This window comes from Ambystoma mexicanum, chromosome 5q (assembly GCF_040938575.1).
Source record: "Ambystoma mexicanum isolate Mex_15411 chromosome 5q, UKY_AmexF1_1, whole genome shotgun sequence".
NCBI classification, from domain to species: Eukaryota; Metazoa; Chordata; class Amphibia; order Caudata; family Ambystomatidae; genus Ambystoma; species Ambystoma mexicanum.
The window spans coordinates 885,818,265-885,834,274 of record NC_090933.1 but is presented as its reverse complement, the minus strand read 5'-3'; the positions used below and the strand labels follow the sequence as shown (position 1 = coordinate 885,834,274).

The 16,010-nt window shown below is 42.5% G+C and overlaps 1 protein-coding gene across 2 annotated transcripts in view; it reads left to right on the top strand.

Moving 5' to 3' along the window:
* Nucleotides 1-16,010, top strand: part of INTS8 (integrator complex subunit 8) — a 2,196,017-nt gene that overhangs the window by 1,591,770 nt on the left and 588,237 nt on the right. For both annotated transcript variants that reach the window (XM_069621379.1, XM_069621380.1), the window contains exon 18: nucleotides 1,414-1,595. In XM_069621379.1, the coding sequence (XP_069477480.1) occupies nucleotides 1,414-1,595 (182 nt within the window). The remainder of the gene's footprint in view (nucleotides 1-1,413; nucleotides 1,596-16,010) is intronic.

The window sequence follows — 16,010 nt, the reverse complement described above, 5'->3', positions numbered from 1 at the left end:
GGAAAATCCCATAGGGAAATATTTGCGGTCGAATATAAAAAGTAGTATCCACTGCCTCCAGCCAAAACTCGATCAGGGGGGACGGAGACGTGCCCCCTCGACTAACAGACCCCGGGGCAATCGAATTGCCCCGACTAGTACTTCCACAATATGATGGTTTGTACTGGTTTCTGTTAATAATTTGGGACTAGTAAATCCAATGGTGACTTTACATGCCCTGGGAGACAGCAGTCAGTCCCAGGGTATGGAGTCTATGGTGGGGTGTCACTAAGACACCCCTGTGTCACTGCACGGAGGGTGCTGTGTAACACACATAGTAAAGACACATGAGACCCTATGGAGTAAAGGACCCCATAGCCCATAAAACACATTAACAGTCAAAGGAACACCATAAATCATGTCCAAGAGTGGAAGAAAGAGTCTCACTCTTGGCAGGAGAAAAAAACAAACTCCAGAAATCCAGCAAAGCTGCTGGGAGACTCACTAGGTTAGGAAATTCAGCCGAAAGAGAGAATTCTCCCTAACAGTGATAACTGTTTGGTTTTCTCTATATACCGAATGCTGCATCTGAGCTTAAAAAACATTTTTCTTCCAGTACTCTGTTTATACAGCCATGAGAACTTTAGCGAATACTGCGTTAAATTATTTGATGGCCTACTTAACGTTTTGTGATAAATTACAATGTATTCATTATATCTTGTTTTAATTTTAAACTATATCACTATCACTGTTTCTAAGAGATCAGTTAACCAGTTCCTATTGGCATGTGGTATTGCAGTAAATCTGGTTTATTATCTGCATTTTTTATGAACACACTTTTTAAATCTGTGATAGTTTGCATTTTTTAATGGTGAAAATGTTTTCTCAAACTTGAGCCTTTACTCTTTTGGGGACTTTACATTTACTGAAAAGGTTCTGCAGTGGAACACACATGCTTGGAGTACCATGCATCGTTTGCTGGCCATTGTGGGTCAGTAAAATACTTTAATATCACTCAAAATGGTTGGCTCCATATGATGTGAAGGCGATTTGGAAAATGTTCATACAGAGCAAGAGAGGATTCCCTTAGCTGATATATTTTGCATGTGGCCTTTGCATCTCCTGCACCCTGACTTCATGTTGAACTTTATCGCAGCTGGAATCCCAACAAAATTAGTTTTTGTTGAAAATGCCAGTTGCCACCTTAAAGAGTCAGGAGAACATATGCATGAATCAATAGTTGCACATTTGGAATATTTGTTAACTTTTACAATGTTAGAATGTACTTAAGAAAACATAATAGCGTTCATCTTGGAAGCTGCTAATCAGCACAAATGTGTAGTATTCAGAAGCCATTATTCATGATAAGTACTCCTTACCACTGCACTGCAAAACATCTATAAAGGATCTAAATTACGTGTCTCTTTATTTTAGATGGGACAACTTTTGGCAGCAACCTGTAAAGAACTCTCAGGCCCAGAGAGTAGGAGAACAGCAAAGGACCTGTGGGAAGTTGTTGTACAGATTTGCAGTGTATCCAATCAGCACAAACGAAGCAATGACGGCAGAGTTAGTTTAATAAAGCACAGAGATTCTACATTAGGAATCATGTACAGGTATGTGCCCTTTGCAAGTAATTGAGAATTTGTTGAACATCTAATATATTTTAACTAAAGGTAACCTACGATTTGATGGCAGATACTTCTAAATCTCCTTTATTTTGGATTTTTGTATTTCATATATAAGAGACAATGCATGTAAAGCTGGAAATGCAGCCTTTGTGTGTGAAGATTAGACAATCACTGGGTGGAGCTCTCTGGCTCAAATGCTGGCAAACGAAATGTAGGAACAGTAAGGTCTTCAGTTTTTTTTCTTGATTTGAGTAGTGTCTGAGCCAGGCAGATGTCTGTTGGAATGGTGTTCCACAGTGTAGGTTCGTGACAGACGGCCATCTTCCTGCGGTTTTTCCTCCAGCTATTTGAGTTCCAGTCTCTCAAACGGGCGGATTCTGCAATTATGCGGTTTCCCCCAGAAATTACTACTTTTGTAGGAGTGTGTTAACACCATGTAGGTGTGTTAGAGCCAGGCAATAGATGACGGTCCTGGAGTCAGGAAGTGGAAGAATGTATTTTGTTCCTGCATAGTACTGAGTGGGGGAAGGAGTTGATGCTGATTTAAAGAAACCCAAAACCGAATATGCACACTTGTTTGGTTGATTCACGGGTATGCCGGTCATTTAAAAAATGGCATCCACACACCAAATGCAGGCAGAACAGGAGGGGACCGTGTCGGAGGAAGTCGAGTGAACAGGCACATGCATATGGCAGCTCGCAAACCCACGAGTCACATACCGGCGTGGCGCGAAGGAAGGAAAGATGCTGCATGTACCTTTGGATGACATCGGAGCACATAGAGCAGCAGAGGAGCTACAGTAATGCGCGCACCAAGCAAGTGCCTGTTTCGCCGTGCACTCTGTTCCTGCTCCTGTTCGCTGTAAGCAGAATTATCCACGTGGACTGACATGGTGCGTTTCCCTGCCCGTGGAGAACTTTCAAGCTTATGTTTTGAATTTAAGAACTGAACATTCTTAGACACTGTCTAAATAATCATATATTTCACTTATTTAGCCCGACAGCCTCAAGCCACGCCTCCTGCTCCCGGAAAACAAGATAAAAGAGCATGTGCGCGTGATCCATCGCGCGCGCACCAAGCAAGTGCCCGTTTCGCCTGTTTGGCATGTGAGGGGGATGGGGTCATCAGTATTTTTATCTGACAAACGTTCCTTACCAGCGCTTGATCTAGTTCTGTATACTTCGTATTAGGGTAAGACGTGAACTGCATTATTTGGTGTTTGGTGGCTAATTGGTTTCTTTAGCAGTTTACGTCAGGTTGTATAGGCTGCTAAAGCCTTCGTTTTCATCCTCCCCTTTCATTTATTGGCAGCGAGCAGTACCACCGATAGCGCGACATGTGTTAAGCTCTGTATTCTGAGTATGTGATTATGCTTCCCTGCATGGTGCCACTGCTAACGCCTCATTTCTTCCAGTATCTAACTAAATTCACAGACTTTGGTAGGTCCTTTTGTCTATTATTAATGATGAGTATGGAATTCTATGACAAGACAGGCGGCTCATATTATGCATTACAATCTTTACTCTGCAACCACAGCAGCAAAGAAAAAACTTTTACAAACAAAAAAGTTTCAACAACAGAACTAGATAAAGTTCAATGTCAATGCATGGGGAACTCCCCAAACCATCATGGAGGATAGGTCATACCCTGCAGGGGACCAATGAGCAGGGATCCTCCTTTATATATGTCCATTACTCTAACCCCAACCCCTCTTTCTTTGCTGCTGACACCACAGAGCTAAGTCACCCCTTTCAGTTGTGTCTTACATTGTTTGTCAGCAGTAGGCTTTATTAGTTTGAATATGGCATATATGTGTTAATTACCTTTTATTATAAAGGAATTTGTGTATTTGATACATTGTATCTGGATAGCTGCGTGCGGCCGTTGGTTTCATTTTGGTGTCTTTCCAAAAGAAAATATGTATTATGCTTATACATCATGTTTCAGCTGAAGCAGTGGTGCAATGGTTGAATTTCGGACTACAGTCCATGAGGTTGTGAGTTCGAGGGAGCTCTCTAATTTATTTCTTCTTTAAAAATTTCTCGCGCTTGTAAACTCAGGTGTTTCTAGTGCATTAATCAACTCGCTCCCGGCGTGCGCGAGAGCAGTGTTGTTTACACTGTTCCCTCTTCATTTCGCCTGTGAATTCCAGGTGTAATGGTTTATTGGGCGTGACACCCTTTAGGCTCCTGTTGGGCGCCGGTCAGAAAAGAAAGAAGCTGTTGCTTGACACCCGGCGTGTACGGGGCTCTTGTTTGAATTCGTGCCCCTTGACAGATTTATGGTCACCTGGGGATTCCAGGTGCTGCAGGCTTTGGGTTCGGCCTGCCCCTGTGGCTTATGTTTGTAACAAAAGCCTCTGTTTCAGTACTGAGCCAAGTTAGCTCAAATATAGAGCTGCAGGTCTCCCATGCAGGAAGACCCGGGTTCGCGGCCGACCAGCGCATGTTTATTTGTATATTTTAATTATTATATTTTAAATAATTGTATTTTACAGTGCAGGTATTTGATTGTCACCTTTTTTGCAGTTGAGCAGGGATTTCCTAATGGGCATTTGGTTGGTTCATGACTTCTTCAGAAAGATTATAGCACAAACATTTTAATAGTAAAAATGTGGTTTTGTTAAATGTTTGTAATTTCGTATCCCTGGTGACACAACACATTTCCTTACCTTTAGTGCTGGAAAGAAAGAATGTATACTGATATCTCTGTGGGTTTGTTAGGTCAAAGTCTGACCATCCAGCGCAAGAGCCCGATGCACTGCCAGTCTGCAGTTTTATTTTATTTTCTTTGTTTATTTATTCATTTACTTATTTCTTAAGTTATGTGCTTTGCCTTCACTGTAGGTGCCATAACCTGTTCGGTTTCAGGTTCAGCCTGATTCTATTGCGAGGTTACCCCCTCGTGTACTGCTGATTATCACACCCTGCTCGGGCGAGCAGTTGGAGGTGCACTTGCTCAGTGTATCCTACCTTCAACTTGACAGTTTTCTTTTGTTTGGGTTATCTTCCCTGGAAAGGTGCAGTCACCTGCTCGGTGGCAAGGTTGCCTGGGGTTTCTGCGAGGGGTCCCCTTGTATACGGCTGTGTCCACACCCTGCTAGGGTGAGCAGTTGAGGTACACTTGCTCAGTGTTTCCTCCCTTAAAGTGGGCAACTTGGGTAATTACCTTAACTGGCATGCACCATAACCTGCTCGGTTTCAGGCTCTGCCTGAGTTCTAATGCGAGGTTACCCCCTTGTGTACTGCTGATTATCACGCCCTGCTCGGGCGAGCAGTTGGAGGTGCACTTGCTCAGTGTATTCCTTCCTTAAGGTCGGCAGCTTTGTTTAGGTGCTGCATATGGCTGACGCCATTGTTTGGTCTTGTAGGCGTGCAGTAACCTGCTCGGTTTCAGGCTTCGCCTTGTTCCTACTGCGAGGTGCTCCCTCGTGTACTATTGGTTGCCTCACCCTGCTGGGGTGAGCAGTTGAAGTGCACTTGCTCAGTGTACGCTTTGATAAACAATATGTTTAAGTGTTGACTGGAACACATTTGCGTTTTTTCAGAATTGTCAGTGGCCCAGAAAGCTCAGTGAGTATCAGCTTATATAAGGGCCGGGGATTCGGTCCCCTGTGAGGGCGTAACCCCTCTTCTTTGGATATTTTATATATATTTCATATATTATATATTCTTTATTTATTAAGTGCATTAAAGAAAAGAGTGCGGAATTGGTTGTAAACAGACCCATATGGGATTGTACCTTCCTCTCTAACCATCTCTCTGGTGTTATCATTCGTCTTTTAGTTAAAAATTCTGTCACCCTTTACCTTAGTTAGTTTCAGGACAACTCAGTCCTTTCCTTAGGTTTTGATTCCCGACCTCAATTGCTCCACCCAATACCCGTGCTGATTAAGCTACAGTATTTTCTCTCAACATGAGGAAGAATAAAGATGATGCGTTATGCCTCTATTGAGGTCTGTAGGGCTTAAGGCTCTCTTTTGTCCCATTGGACATTCCTTATTCTTTTGGTTTCTGGTGGAGACAGGGTCAGCTCGAGGGTAACCGTTCAGTTTTTTACATGACAAGTTGAGCAACCATGTTTTACTTGGATGGAGTGTTTGGAAACACTTGATGGTATCAGTTAGACAAGTTGCCAAATAATAACTTTCTGGCGCCTGCCTCATGTTTTTCCTCCCAAAGCTTGGCCTATGGTTCAGCTAACCGTCTAACAGTGTGTTGCAACTTCTCCTCTGCTCGGAGTACACGCAGGCTTCTGTACCCTCATGAGCGTTGCTTAACCTCTTTAGAGTGCTGTTTTCATATCCGTGCTGACCCTTCTGATACAGGTTCCTAATTTTGGAAAGGTCTACATCAGTCTTTTATCCTGCTAAGATCGATAAGTGAACACCTCACACCACACAACGTTCGTAGTAGTGATAAGCACCACTCATATACCTGAGGGTTCGTAGTACTGTATAAGTACTGTTTTGCTATGGACAATGTGCTTAGTTTTTCCTTCCCCTGATTCCCTTAGTGGCCAGTCAGCCTCACATGAATACAGTGACTCAGACCTCAGGGTTTGAGGGGACAGTGGTCCCAGATTTCTTCTCAACCTTGCATTTACGGGGCATTGATAATTATCCAGAGTTCTTTCTCCCTCATTCCCCTTCCTGCCATCCTTGGGGGAGATTGCATCATAATATTACACCTCTGGGAGTATCCAATGGTTTCCGTTTTTCCCTTTTTACAGGAGTTCTGGCGGGTGACCAGTGCAGACTCGCACTGAGCATTTCCCTCCCGTCTGTTACTTTCCTTTGTGCTAATCTCTGGTATTTCAATAAGTTAACCGGAGTCTGTTCACAGTCAGGATTGGTTAGAGGCGCTAGTGGGTATTTATTTCTCTTAACGGTGTAAAGCGGGGCTTTAATGTGGTCCTCAGGGTAGTTTTCTTTCTGGATTGCAAGGTTTTTCCTTTGGATAAATGGGGGAGGTTTCTCCTCTTTTGGGAAGACTCAATATCCCTTGGTGGGATAGAGGGGTCTGGGAGTGATATTATCCCCCATCCACGTTATGACCCTCTATCACGATGCGTTCCAGAGTCTATACATTAACTTTCAGACGGTGTCTGCCGCTACGATTACCAGAGTGCTGGGATATATATTTGGTTGATGACTTGATTATCATAGTCACCTGCATGGCAGGTGGACCTTTGGGGTTTTCACAAGAGTTTGTTTGCAGTAAGGTGCCAGCTCAGGGTGCTGTGAGCTTCAAAGATCTGCAAATTGGCTGAAATATAGGTTGGACCTCTTCTGGTGTACACCTTCAGTTTAACCGTTTAGTGATCAGATCTTTGCAGTTTAGAGTCTTGCTAAGATTTTGGAAATTTGGTGTCCTCCTTCGGTTACTTTTGATCCGCTAGGGGATTTATCACCAGGGAGGAGGGATCAAGGTTCAAGCACCGGGCATACCTACAAAGGAGTTTAGATATCACTATAATGGTAGTGATTGGATGTCGGATACATTTTTTCTTCTTGCCAAGTTTAGCCTCTTAAGGATCAGGTTTATAATATCTGTCTTTTGTCATGGTAGCAGAGTCCTTCTTCAAGAGTTCGGGAGGTCTGAGGGTCTCCGTGTTGGCGGTTTGACGGGTTTAGCTTCTCAGGTGGGGCCCTCTCTTCCATTCTGCTTCTGCCTCCAGAAGACTTCCCTCCTTAGTATACACATATGTCTGAAGACAATTGTAGATTAATTCTATTGCTTTTCAGCTCCGCTCAGGATGGATTGTCCTATTACAAAATTTATAAAAATGATTTTTTACTCCCATTTTACCCTTTTGAAGATTTGTCTTTCCCTCTGGGTTCCCCAGTGTAGTTCTGTGACATGCCCTGTTTCTAATGCGATATCTTCCTTTAATGCATGGGATGGAACCTATAAGACTTTCACCCCTATGGGGTATTTTTCTTTATCTCCAGGAGAGCTAGGTGTTTGTTTTCATTGGTTTGCTTTCTAGGTCCCCAAAAATGGTACGAATTTAAGTGTTTTGAATATTTGATTGAACAACATAGGTGTTTATTTCAGATGGTTTTGTCCTAACCTATTAGTATAGGAAAACTTTGTTCAATGTTTTCCCCTCTTTTAACCAGTTGGTTTTGGTGGCCTGTAAGGAACGCTGGAATTGGCACATTTCCTGTTTTTCTTGCAGTGGATTTGACTTTGCCTTATAAGACAGCTTTTCGGGCAACCTAGTCTTGGGCAATTCACTGATTGGTCAACAGATTGATTTAATGAAAACATTTAAAAAATGTTTCCTTTCCTATTATTTTATTATATTATCTATTATATTGGATCATTTTGTACGTACTAATGAGATGCAAGAGCTTTGAACTTGCATAATATGAGCCTCCTGTCTTGTCATAGAATGACTAATCCCCCACACTAACGTGAGATGGGGGTTTAGATTCTATTAAAGACAAGGAGGCGATTATTATCCCTCCCACCCACCCTGGATATGATATGATATGACAATTGTGATACGCATGTACACAGGTGGTTCAAGTGAGAACATTCTTTGGTTTGTTGTTCTTCCCAACCACCCACCCTTCTTGCTTGTTGTTCTTACAGGTACGAGTTGAGGTTCTGCTCAGGAGTGTGGATCGCAGTTACAAGTTCTGGAGTGCGTGATTTCGGGTGAGAAGTCCTATCCAGAAGAACTTCTTCATTGCTTCAGGCTGCGGAAAGGTTGAGATCTCCGGTTTCGCTGGATCCTTTTCTCTGCGCTACACAGTTCAATCGTTCCATTGGGCGTCTGGTGCAAGTCAGCTGCAGAAAGAGGGGTTGGGGTTAGAGTAATGGACATATATAAAGGAGGGTCCCTGCTCATTGGTCCCCTGCAGGGTATGACCTATCCTCCATGATGGTTTGGGGAGTTCCCCATGCATTGACATTGAACTTTATCTAGTTCTGTTGTTGAAACTTTTTTGTTTGTAAAAGTTTTTTCTTTGCTGCTGTGGTTTCAGAGTAAAGATTGTAATGCATAATAATCGCCTCCTTGTCTTTAATAGAATCTAAACCCCCATCTCACGTTAGTGTGGGGGATTAGTCATTGTTAGGGAGAATTCTCTAAGGCTAATTTCCCAAACCTAGTGAGTCCCCCAGCAGCTTTGCTGGATATTTGGGGTTTATTTTTTCTCCTGCTAAGAGTGAGACTCTTTTTTTTCTCCCACTCTTAGACATGATTTGAGATATCCTTTGACTTTGAAATGTGTTTTATGGGCTATGGAGTCTTTTACTCCACAGGGTTTCATGTGGTTTTTGGTAAGTGTGTTACACAGCACCCTCAGTGCAGTAACCCAGGGGTGTCATAGTGACCCCCCAGTATAGACTCCATACCCTGGGACTGACTACTGTCTCCCAGGGCATGTAAAGTCACCATTGACTTTACTAGTCCAGAATTGTGAACAGAACCAGTACAAACCATCATATTGTGGAAGTACTGGAAGGGGTTAATTAGATTACCCCTGGGTCTGTTTTCGAGGGGGCACTGTGCAGTCCCCCCCCCCCGTCGAGTTTCTGGCTGGTGGCAGTGGTCACCACGCAAAATATTCCTTAAAAATATTAACTATGGGATTTTCCCATTCATTTTAAACGCACCACTTTTTGGTGCAATGTTAAAGATACCACCGGGTTATTTATTTAATATTTATTCCCCGGTTGGGTCTTTTCGCCAGGACTCGGTTTTAAAATGGCGTTTGTGTTCGCCTCTAACTCCAACCCAAGTCGAGCCCTTTGTTCCACTTTTTGGCGGGCTTCTACACAGAAGCCTCCAAAAGTGGTGCCACTCTGGGTCTACAGGATGTGTGGGAGTGGGGTTTAGGCACCCTGGACTGAGTTGCCTCGGCAACTCAAGTCACACTCTTGTGTGATTGGCCCAGCGGTGAGCTGCCCGGGTCACCACTTAGCATGTTTGAATGACAGCTAGGACTGATGAATGGGGGTTTTCTGCATAAAAGCAGGGCTTTGGGGACTGGAACTTCAGACGTCGCCACAGGACCAAAGAATCCGAAGAGGGAGAAGCTGAGCCGACCTGCAACGACGACACCACCAGTGGAGCCCTGCTGAACCGACTCACCACTTCTTCCAACGATAGAGGAGATCTTCATCCCGAAGAGTCTTCTTCCTTTGACTGGTGGGGATAACCAGTTTGCCCGCCTTTTTGCCTCCCCGGAGCATCTCGTGGCCGCCTTGCCTGTGCCAAGCACCCCGGCAACCGGGATACCACGTTTTTACCACTACCGCGAATAAAAGGGCTAGTACCTTTTAACCGGAGAACTCCACGGCTGGTTTCTTCCCTGGCAGTGCAACGACCTTCATCTTTCCTCCACGTCGAGATCTTCTCTTCCTCTGGACGACGACGCGACTTGCACTCACTGCCAGGAACAACTGCCCCCGCTAGAGGATTCTCCCCACTTTCAAGCTACTGTGTCCGCCTGGCCTCTCTCGCAACGGTGTGTGTGGGGTGTCTCGTAAATCCTCCACTTACCACTTGGGTTGGCCCTAGGCTGGCTAACTGAACTTTTCTGAGCTGAACTAATTCCTTTTTAAACTCTCTGCAAGACTTTTCAAGCCTTTTAAACTGTGTGATCTTGGGCACATTGGTGTTCTACTCTCTCTAAGAGGGAGCCGGGCCTCTGAAATTTTTGCTCACAAGTAGACTTTGACTTTCCTGCCTTGCTGAGTGCTTCTAAAGTATTGTGTTGTGTGCTTTTGTAATTTCTGCCCTTTCCCTCCCTTTTTTGATAAACTTATTGGAGTGCCATCTTTAGTTAAGCGCTCACCTCTGTATGAAAATAAGTGGTGTTAACTAAGACTTGTCCAGTAAGGAATAAGGGATGTATATATATTGATAGTGACTGTGGTTTTGAACTTGCTTACAATAATAGTGCTGGAGTGTTTCTTAGTGTGTCTTTAAATAAATAATTATATACTTTTATACCAAAGCTCTGGTCAGTGTTTGCTTGTGCTACTGTATTTTGGTACCAATCTTGTATACTCTATATACTGTCTAACTCTTCTTGAGAGAAGTCTGGCTGCTCAGACACAGCTACCAGGTAAATCTGGGTGGTGCAGACTGCTACCAATTGAGTTTACTGCCAACACCTGTAGTCTTAAGCCTTTTGTAGTGGTCCCTAAGGGGACTGCACAGGTTTCTGCCTAACACTAAAAGGAAACGCTGAGCAACACCGCTGATAGTCTGTTAAAGTGTGTTAAATTCCGTACTCTGAGACAAACAACTCAGTGCTGTATCACTTTGCTCACGTTATGCTGTAACCGAGTTGGGTAAATGCTGCCGTGTATACGGCGAGTAGGCTTTTTTTGCTTGGTGCCAACGATTTATGTCTTTCAGCATCTAACTTAGCTTAAGTTTAGGGATTTTTGGCAGGTTCTTTTGTCTCTATTACAAGCGCTGTGCACAGTATAAAAGGAAACGTTGCACAAGGTTCATGCTCAGCGCTCTTTCAATTTACTCGCGCAGCGTTTACACTTATTTACTTGGACTAAGGTGCATTTAGATTGTAATTTTTGTGTCCACTCCAAGGAGATGGTTGGAGGTCTTAGAAGTGGTAGACGCATTTAATTGAACACTGATAATATTTTGATAAATACTTGTAATATGTCTGAACAAGAGCATTTCGGAGTTTGTGACGAGGGGAAGGCACCGGTAAGGATACTTCTTCAGATGCGCGCACTGGGGACGAGGATGTGGATGAGGGCAAGATGCTCGTTCCCCAGTGCACGCATTGGACACAAATGCTATTATCTCATGTGTGTGCTCAGGTTCATGTGGCTCCTGACCGTCAATGTGAAGCCACCACTTTTTCATTACATGAGGTGAATGATACAATTCCATTCCCTAATCAGGCACCTACGAACAGTTCTATGATACTGAACTCTACTGAATGTTTTAACACCTCGATTTCAGATATTTCGATGCTGTCTCCTGCCGTAATGGTGGAATTGGGTGAGCGTATTAGACTCTCGCTTGGCCCGTCTACACCAGCCGCCCACCTACCTACCAATATGGAGGAGGTGCGATTGTTCAAGAACTACAATTCAAACTATATACTTTTGGATCTGCATCAATCGCATGGAAACATGGGCATTAGGCCGTTGCATTTAATGACCGCTAGTTCTCCAACCATATTGTCTAAGCAGTCTGTACACGATGCTGATCGAGGACCGTCTAACTTTGTTGATTACAGTCACGGCACGAATGCTGATGATGTGAAACAAACTAGGTAGGATGGATTCTGCTCGCATTGCAAACCCTTCTAGCAGTGACATATGCCATGCTCTTAATGCACCAGATAATTATTCTTTTCCAGTTTTGATGCATATTTTAAATTTACTGGGCAAAGGCCATGAGACAGCGCACTATGAAATCAGAGACCTCAAAGTATCCCTTCGGATATTCTAGCAAAACTAAATTGGCTGGAGGGGTTTATTCTTGCCCATTCTGTTTGTTGAAGGCTCCTTTACAGAATGGCATGAAACCTGTCTCTGTAACTTCAAGTATGACACAAACTTACAATGTAGGAGTAAGTTCTAGGTCGATGCAAACAGGTGATGATCATAGCTCACATTACCCAAACAGCAGGTCTTATGCGAATATGGTGGGCAATACCAATAAAACTTGTGATAGATCGTATGGAGCTTTGCCAATCGACCTTGCACAAGTAGTTAAAACCCACCATGAAAGAATCATTGGAATTGAAAAGCACCTACAAAATTCACAGGTAGCTTCTCAGGTTGAATCTAGGCAAAGCCATGAGTCTAATCAGAGAAACGATAAGGACAGTGTGTCTATTAATGATGCACCGAATAGCCCCTCCACGCTCATAGATTTAATGGAACAGACTGATAAAGCCTTTTCTTTGGCGCTTGAAAAGTCAGCATTAATAGCAGACATGGATACTGATAATGGGTCCAAGCATTATCTTTCTCACAGAGCTAAGCGCTTGAATTAAGAGCACGGAAATGAAGGCTTAGTGGGCAAATAAATGATCAACCAGTAAAAAAAACGAAAAATCAAACCCCTATTAAGAACAATGATCACAACTCGAATGTAAAAAATCTATGCAACATCTCCAATGAGGATGTGATTCTAGACCTCAATCAACTAAATGAGGAGAGTAAATTGCATCTACAATTAAAAGAACAGGAACCATTTTCCAAGGCGCTATCCAACACTTTTACCAAATTGAGCAAAATACAAAAATGTGACTCGAAAAAAAATTGGAGTGGAAGCAGCTGCCATTAATGAATCATTTTATCTAATTAAGGTGCCCTATCATCCGTTAAGTTCAGTCAATAGCAAGTTTCTTCCCCATTATAAGTAACAAAAAGGGCGTGGGGATGATGTCACAAAAACATCTCTTGCCAATAACACCTCGAATTTAGAAGGTGTGAAAGATATGTTTCCTCAGATTGATGAAGCACTGCATTGTAAATCAGTCATACCTGTTAAGGATAATGTCTGTAGTATCTCGGTTGCTTCTAGTACACCCATCACTGATGACGTCACCAGTAAGGCTAATAGTTGCACATCAATAGATCTAAGTCTGACTGAACTCACACCTGATATGATGAACATTATTGAGTGGGAGACTGATATCAACATAAATGGTAGGTCTAGATTTAACTGCTCTTATATACTTAGTCTTTAAACAGATTCCTCCTCTTAGAAGTTTAGACTCGGACGACTTGGAATATATGACTCTGTCCTTAAAGAATAACAATAGAATGATCTGTAAACTGCACTCATATATCATTACTAAATTGATCTGGGAACAGCACACCGATTTAGCCCATCTTAGATTTAGTGTGAACTTATTCAAATCAAAGGAGGAGTCACAAATGTTTATAGACGCACAGGTGACGCCCCCAAACGGCAGTAATGAACTGACATCTAATTCTGATCCTCCTAAACTATCAAATGAAGACATTATGGTGCAGCTTTCCTCATTTGCTAGTGCTATGAAGTGCCTTTCATGGATAGAACCATATATGAAAAGTTTTCTTACTAGCAGAAACCCGACTATTCAAAAGTAGCCAGGATGTAATCACTATAAATTCTGGAATTCCTGCAGGCTTAACAATCTTATCTCTTGGTTTAACTCATTGGTCTTTAGCTCTAAACCTTCTATCATTTTAGTACAAGAGATAATGAAATTGCATCACTTCCACTTGAATGAATACACTACCTTTACGCAACCATCGAATATTGGTCACTCAGGCAGACCTTTTGGGGGCCTGGCCATTTCAGTGGACAAGAAGATGAAAGCGTGTGCAAAGCTGATTTTTTGCTTCTAATGATTTGTTGGTCACTGAGCTAATCACACATAGTGAAAGCAAGACTTGCTTTCTAATAATATGCATGTATTGGTATCCCATCAGGATAGCTCAAACTATGCTTTTTTTCATATTTGAACACATTATCTTCCTAATGCAAACTACAAAATTATAACTGGTGGCAATTTAAATTCCACCCTTTTGGATGGGGAAGGTAATCAAATTTACAAAACAAAGGGGAGTTTTGAATCGAATTCAATGACAAGAGGGACATAGTTGGGTCACATTCCTGTCTGAATGGGATATTCAGATTGTCTCTATTAAGAAGAACCAATTGCCCTTCAATTGGCAAAGAGGCTTAGATAGGTTACCTATTGATTATTTTGGAGTATCTACTAACATTATAGGTCTTTGTGATCCTGTGACAATTACGAATCCTCAAAGGGGTGACCCTATGATTATGAATTTAGGCATGTGCATCCTTTGTAATCAACAACAAAGTATGCCTACTTTAGCTTTGGTGGAAATGGAACGTCACTCTGTATCTGTTCGCTGGAACAGTAATTTATGTAGGAAGCTGACTTACATGGTTAACCAAGATTTTGTGCTTGAGAGGGATGCATTTTATCATGGAATACCTCTGCAACGAATTGAGGAATGTAATAACCCCATGATTAATTTTCATGTGAGCGAATTAGCAACCCAACAACTTAAAATAATGTGCAACACAAGCATAGCTTTAATAAAGAGGTGGCAAATCTGAAGTGTGAAAAAAATAAAGAATTGAGAAAATTGAAATCCACTCCAAGGATGGAAGCCTCATTCTTAAAATTAAAAAAGCAGATTTGCCAGAGAGATAAAAATAAGATTAAAATAATTACATTTAAATTGTAGATAGCAGACAATCGGAACATGATTCGACACTTATGCAAATGTAATATCAAGGATGTTTGGTGTTTGGGCTGCCATAAGGACTAATTCTGTAACAGGTAGTCCTAAATTTGAGACCTCAATTTCAACAGAAGTATGGTATGATTACATGACATCTAAATATCAAATTCTTCTGGCACACTTAGAAGTCTCAGAAACATGTTGGGAAACTGCACTCATGGGGAATTGTTTGTGGTTGGTGGGGGATGTCTGATGTCTCCACCCCGCCCAACCCCTCCCCTCCTCTTGTTAAATTCCGGCACTATGTCAATTGCCGTCGGGCATAGTAATTGTAACCGCCTGTCTTTCTCATCCACCTGCCCTTTCCTCTTCCCCTCCCTATTACTATTCATTAGCACTTACTCTATCATTTGTCTCGTGACCTTTGTGATAGTAGCTTGTCTCTCCCCCTTCCCTCCTTGTCTTCTCCTCCCACTTCCCCTCCAGCACTATTCTGAATCGTCGCCAGACCTAGTATGTTAGTCGCTTGTTTTGTTCCTCTCCTCCCTCACTCCATAACTCCCTATCTCGCCCTCCTCTTGTTAATATTCCAGCACTACATCAATTGTCGCCAGGCATAGTAATGTAAACGCTTGTTTTGTCTTATTTCCCTCTCCCCCTTCCCCGTCTCCTTTATTGTTCTTTGCACTTGCACTATCTGAAATGTTGCCAGGCTGATTAAGATAGTTATTTTTCACATTCTGAATTGTTTCAAGGACTTGTAAGAATGTAACTGTATTCTCCCATGTTCCTTCCCTCCTTGAAGTGCTTTCAAACACATTGTTTGTAGGCGCTATACAAGTAAACAATCAATAAAGAAGAATCCATCAATTCCACACACAAACTCCCTAAAACCCTTCCCGTTGACATCACGGGGGCACCATCAAACCAAACCACTGTGTGTTATTGTAATACAAGATTCAAGATTCCCCTTGAAGAGCAATATATTGCAAACACCATAAAGAAGAAGAATGATGAAAGGAGTAATAGTGATTACTCCCTGGTCTGGGACCAATAGTACTGTGATGAAGAAGATTAAACCAAGAATGTAGAGTGTTTAACAAACAGGGTGGACTGGGATCCTCTGCTGGGGAGGACCCAGCAAACTGTAATAAAAAGGGAAGAAGGACTTCTCTTGGG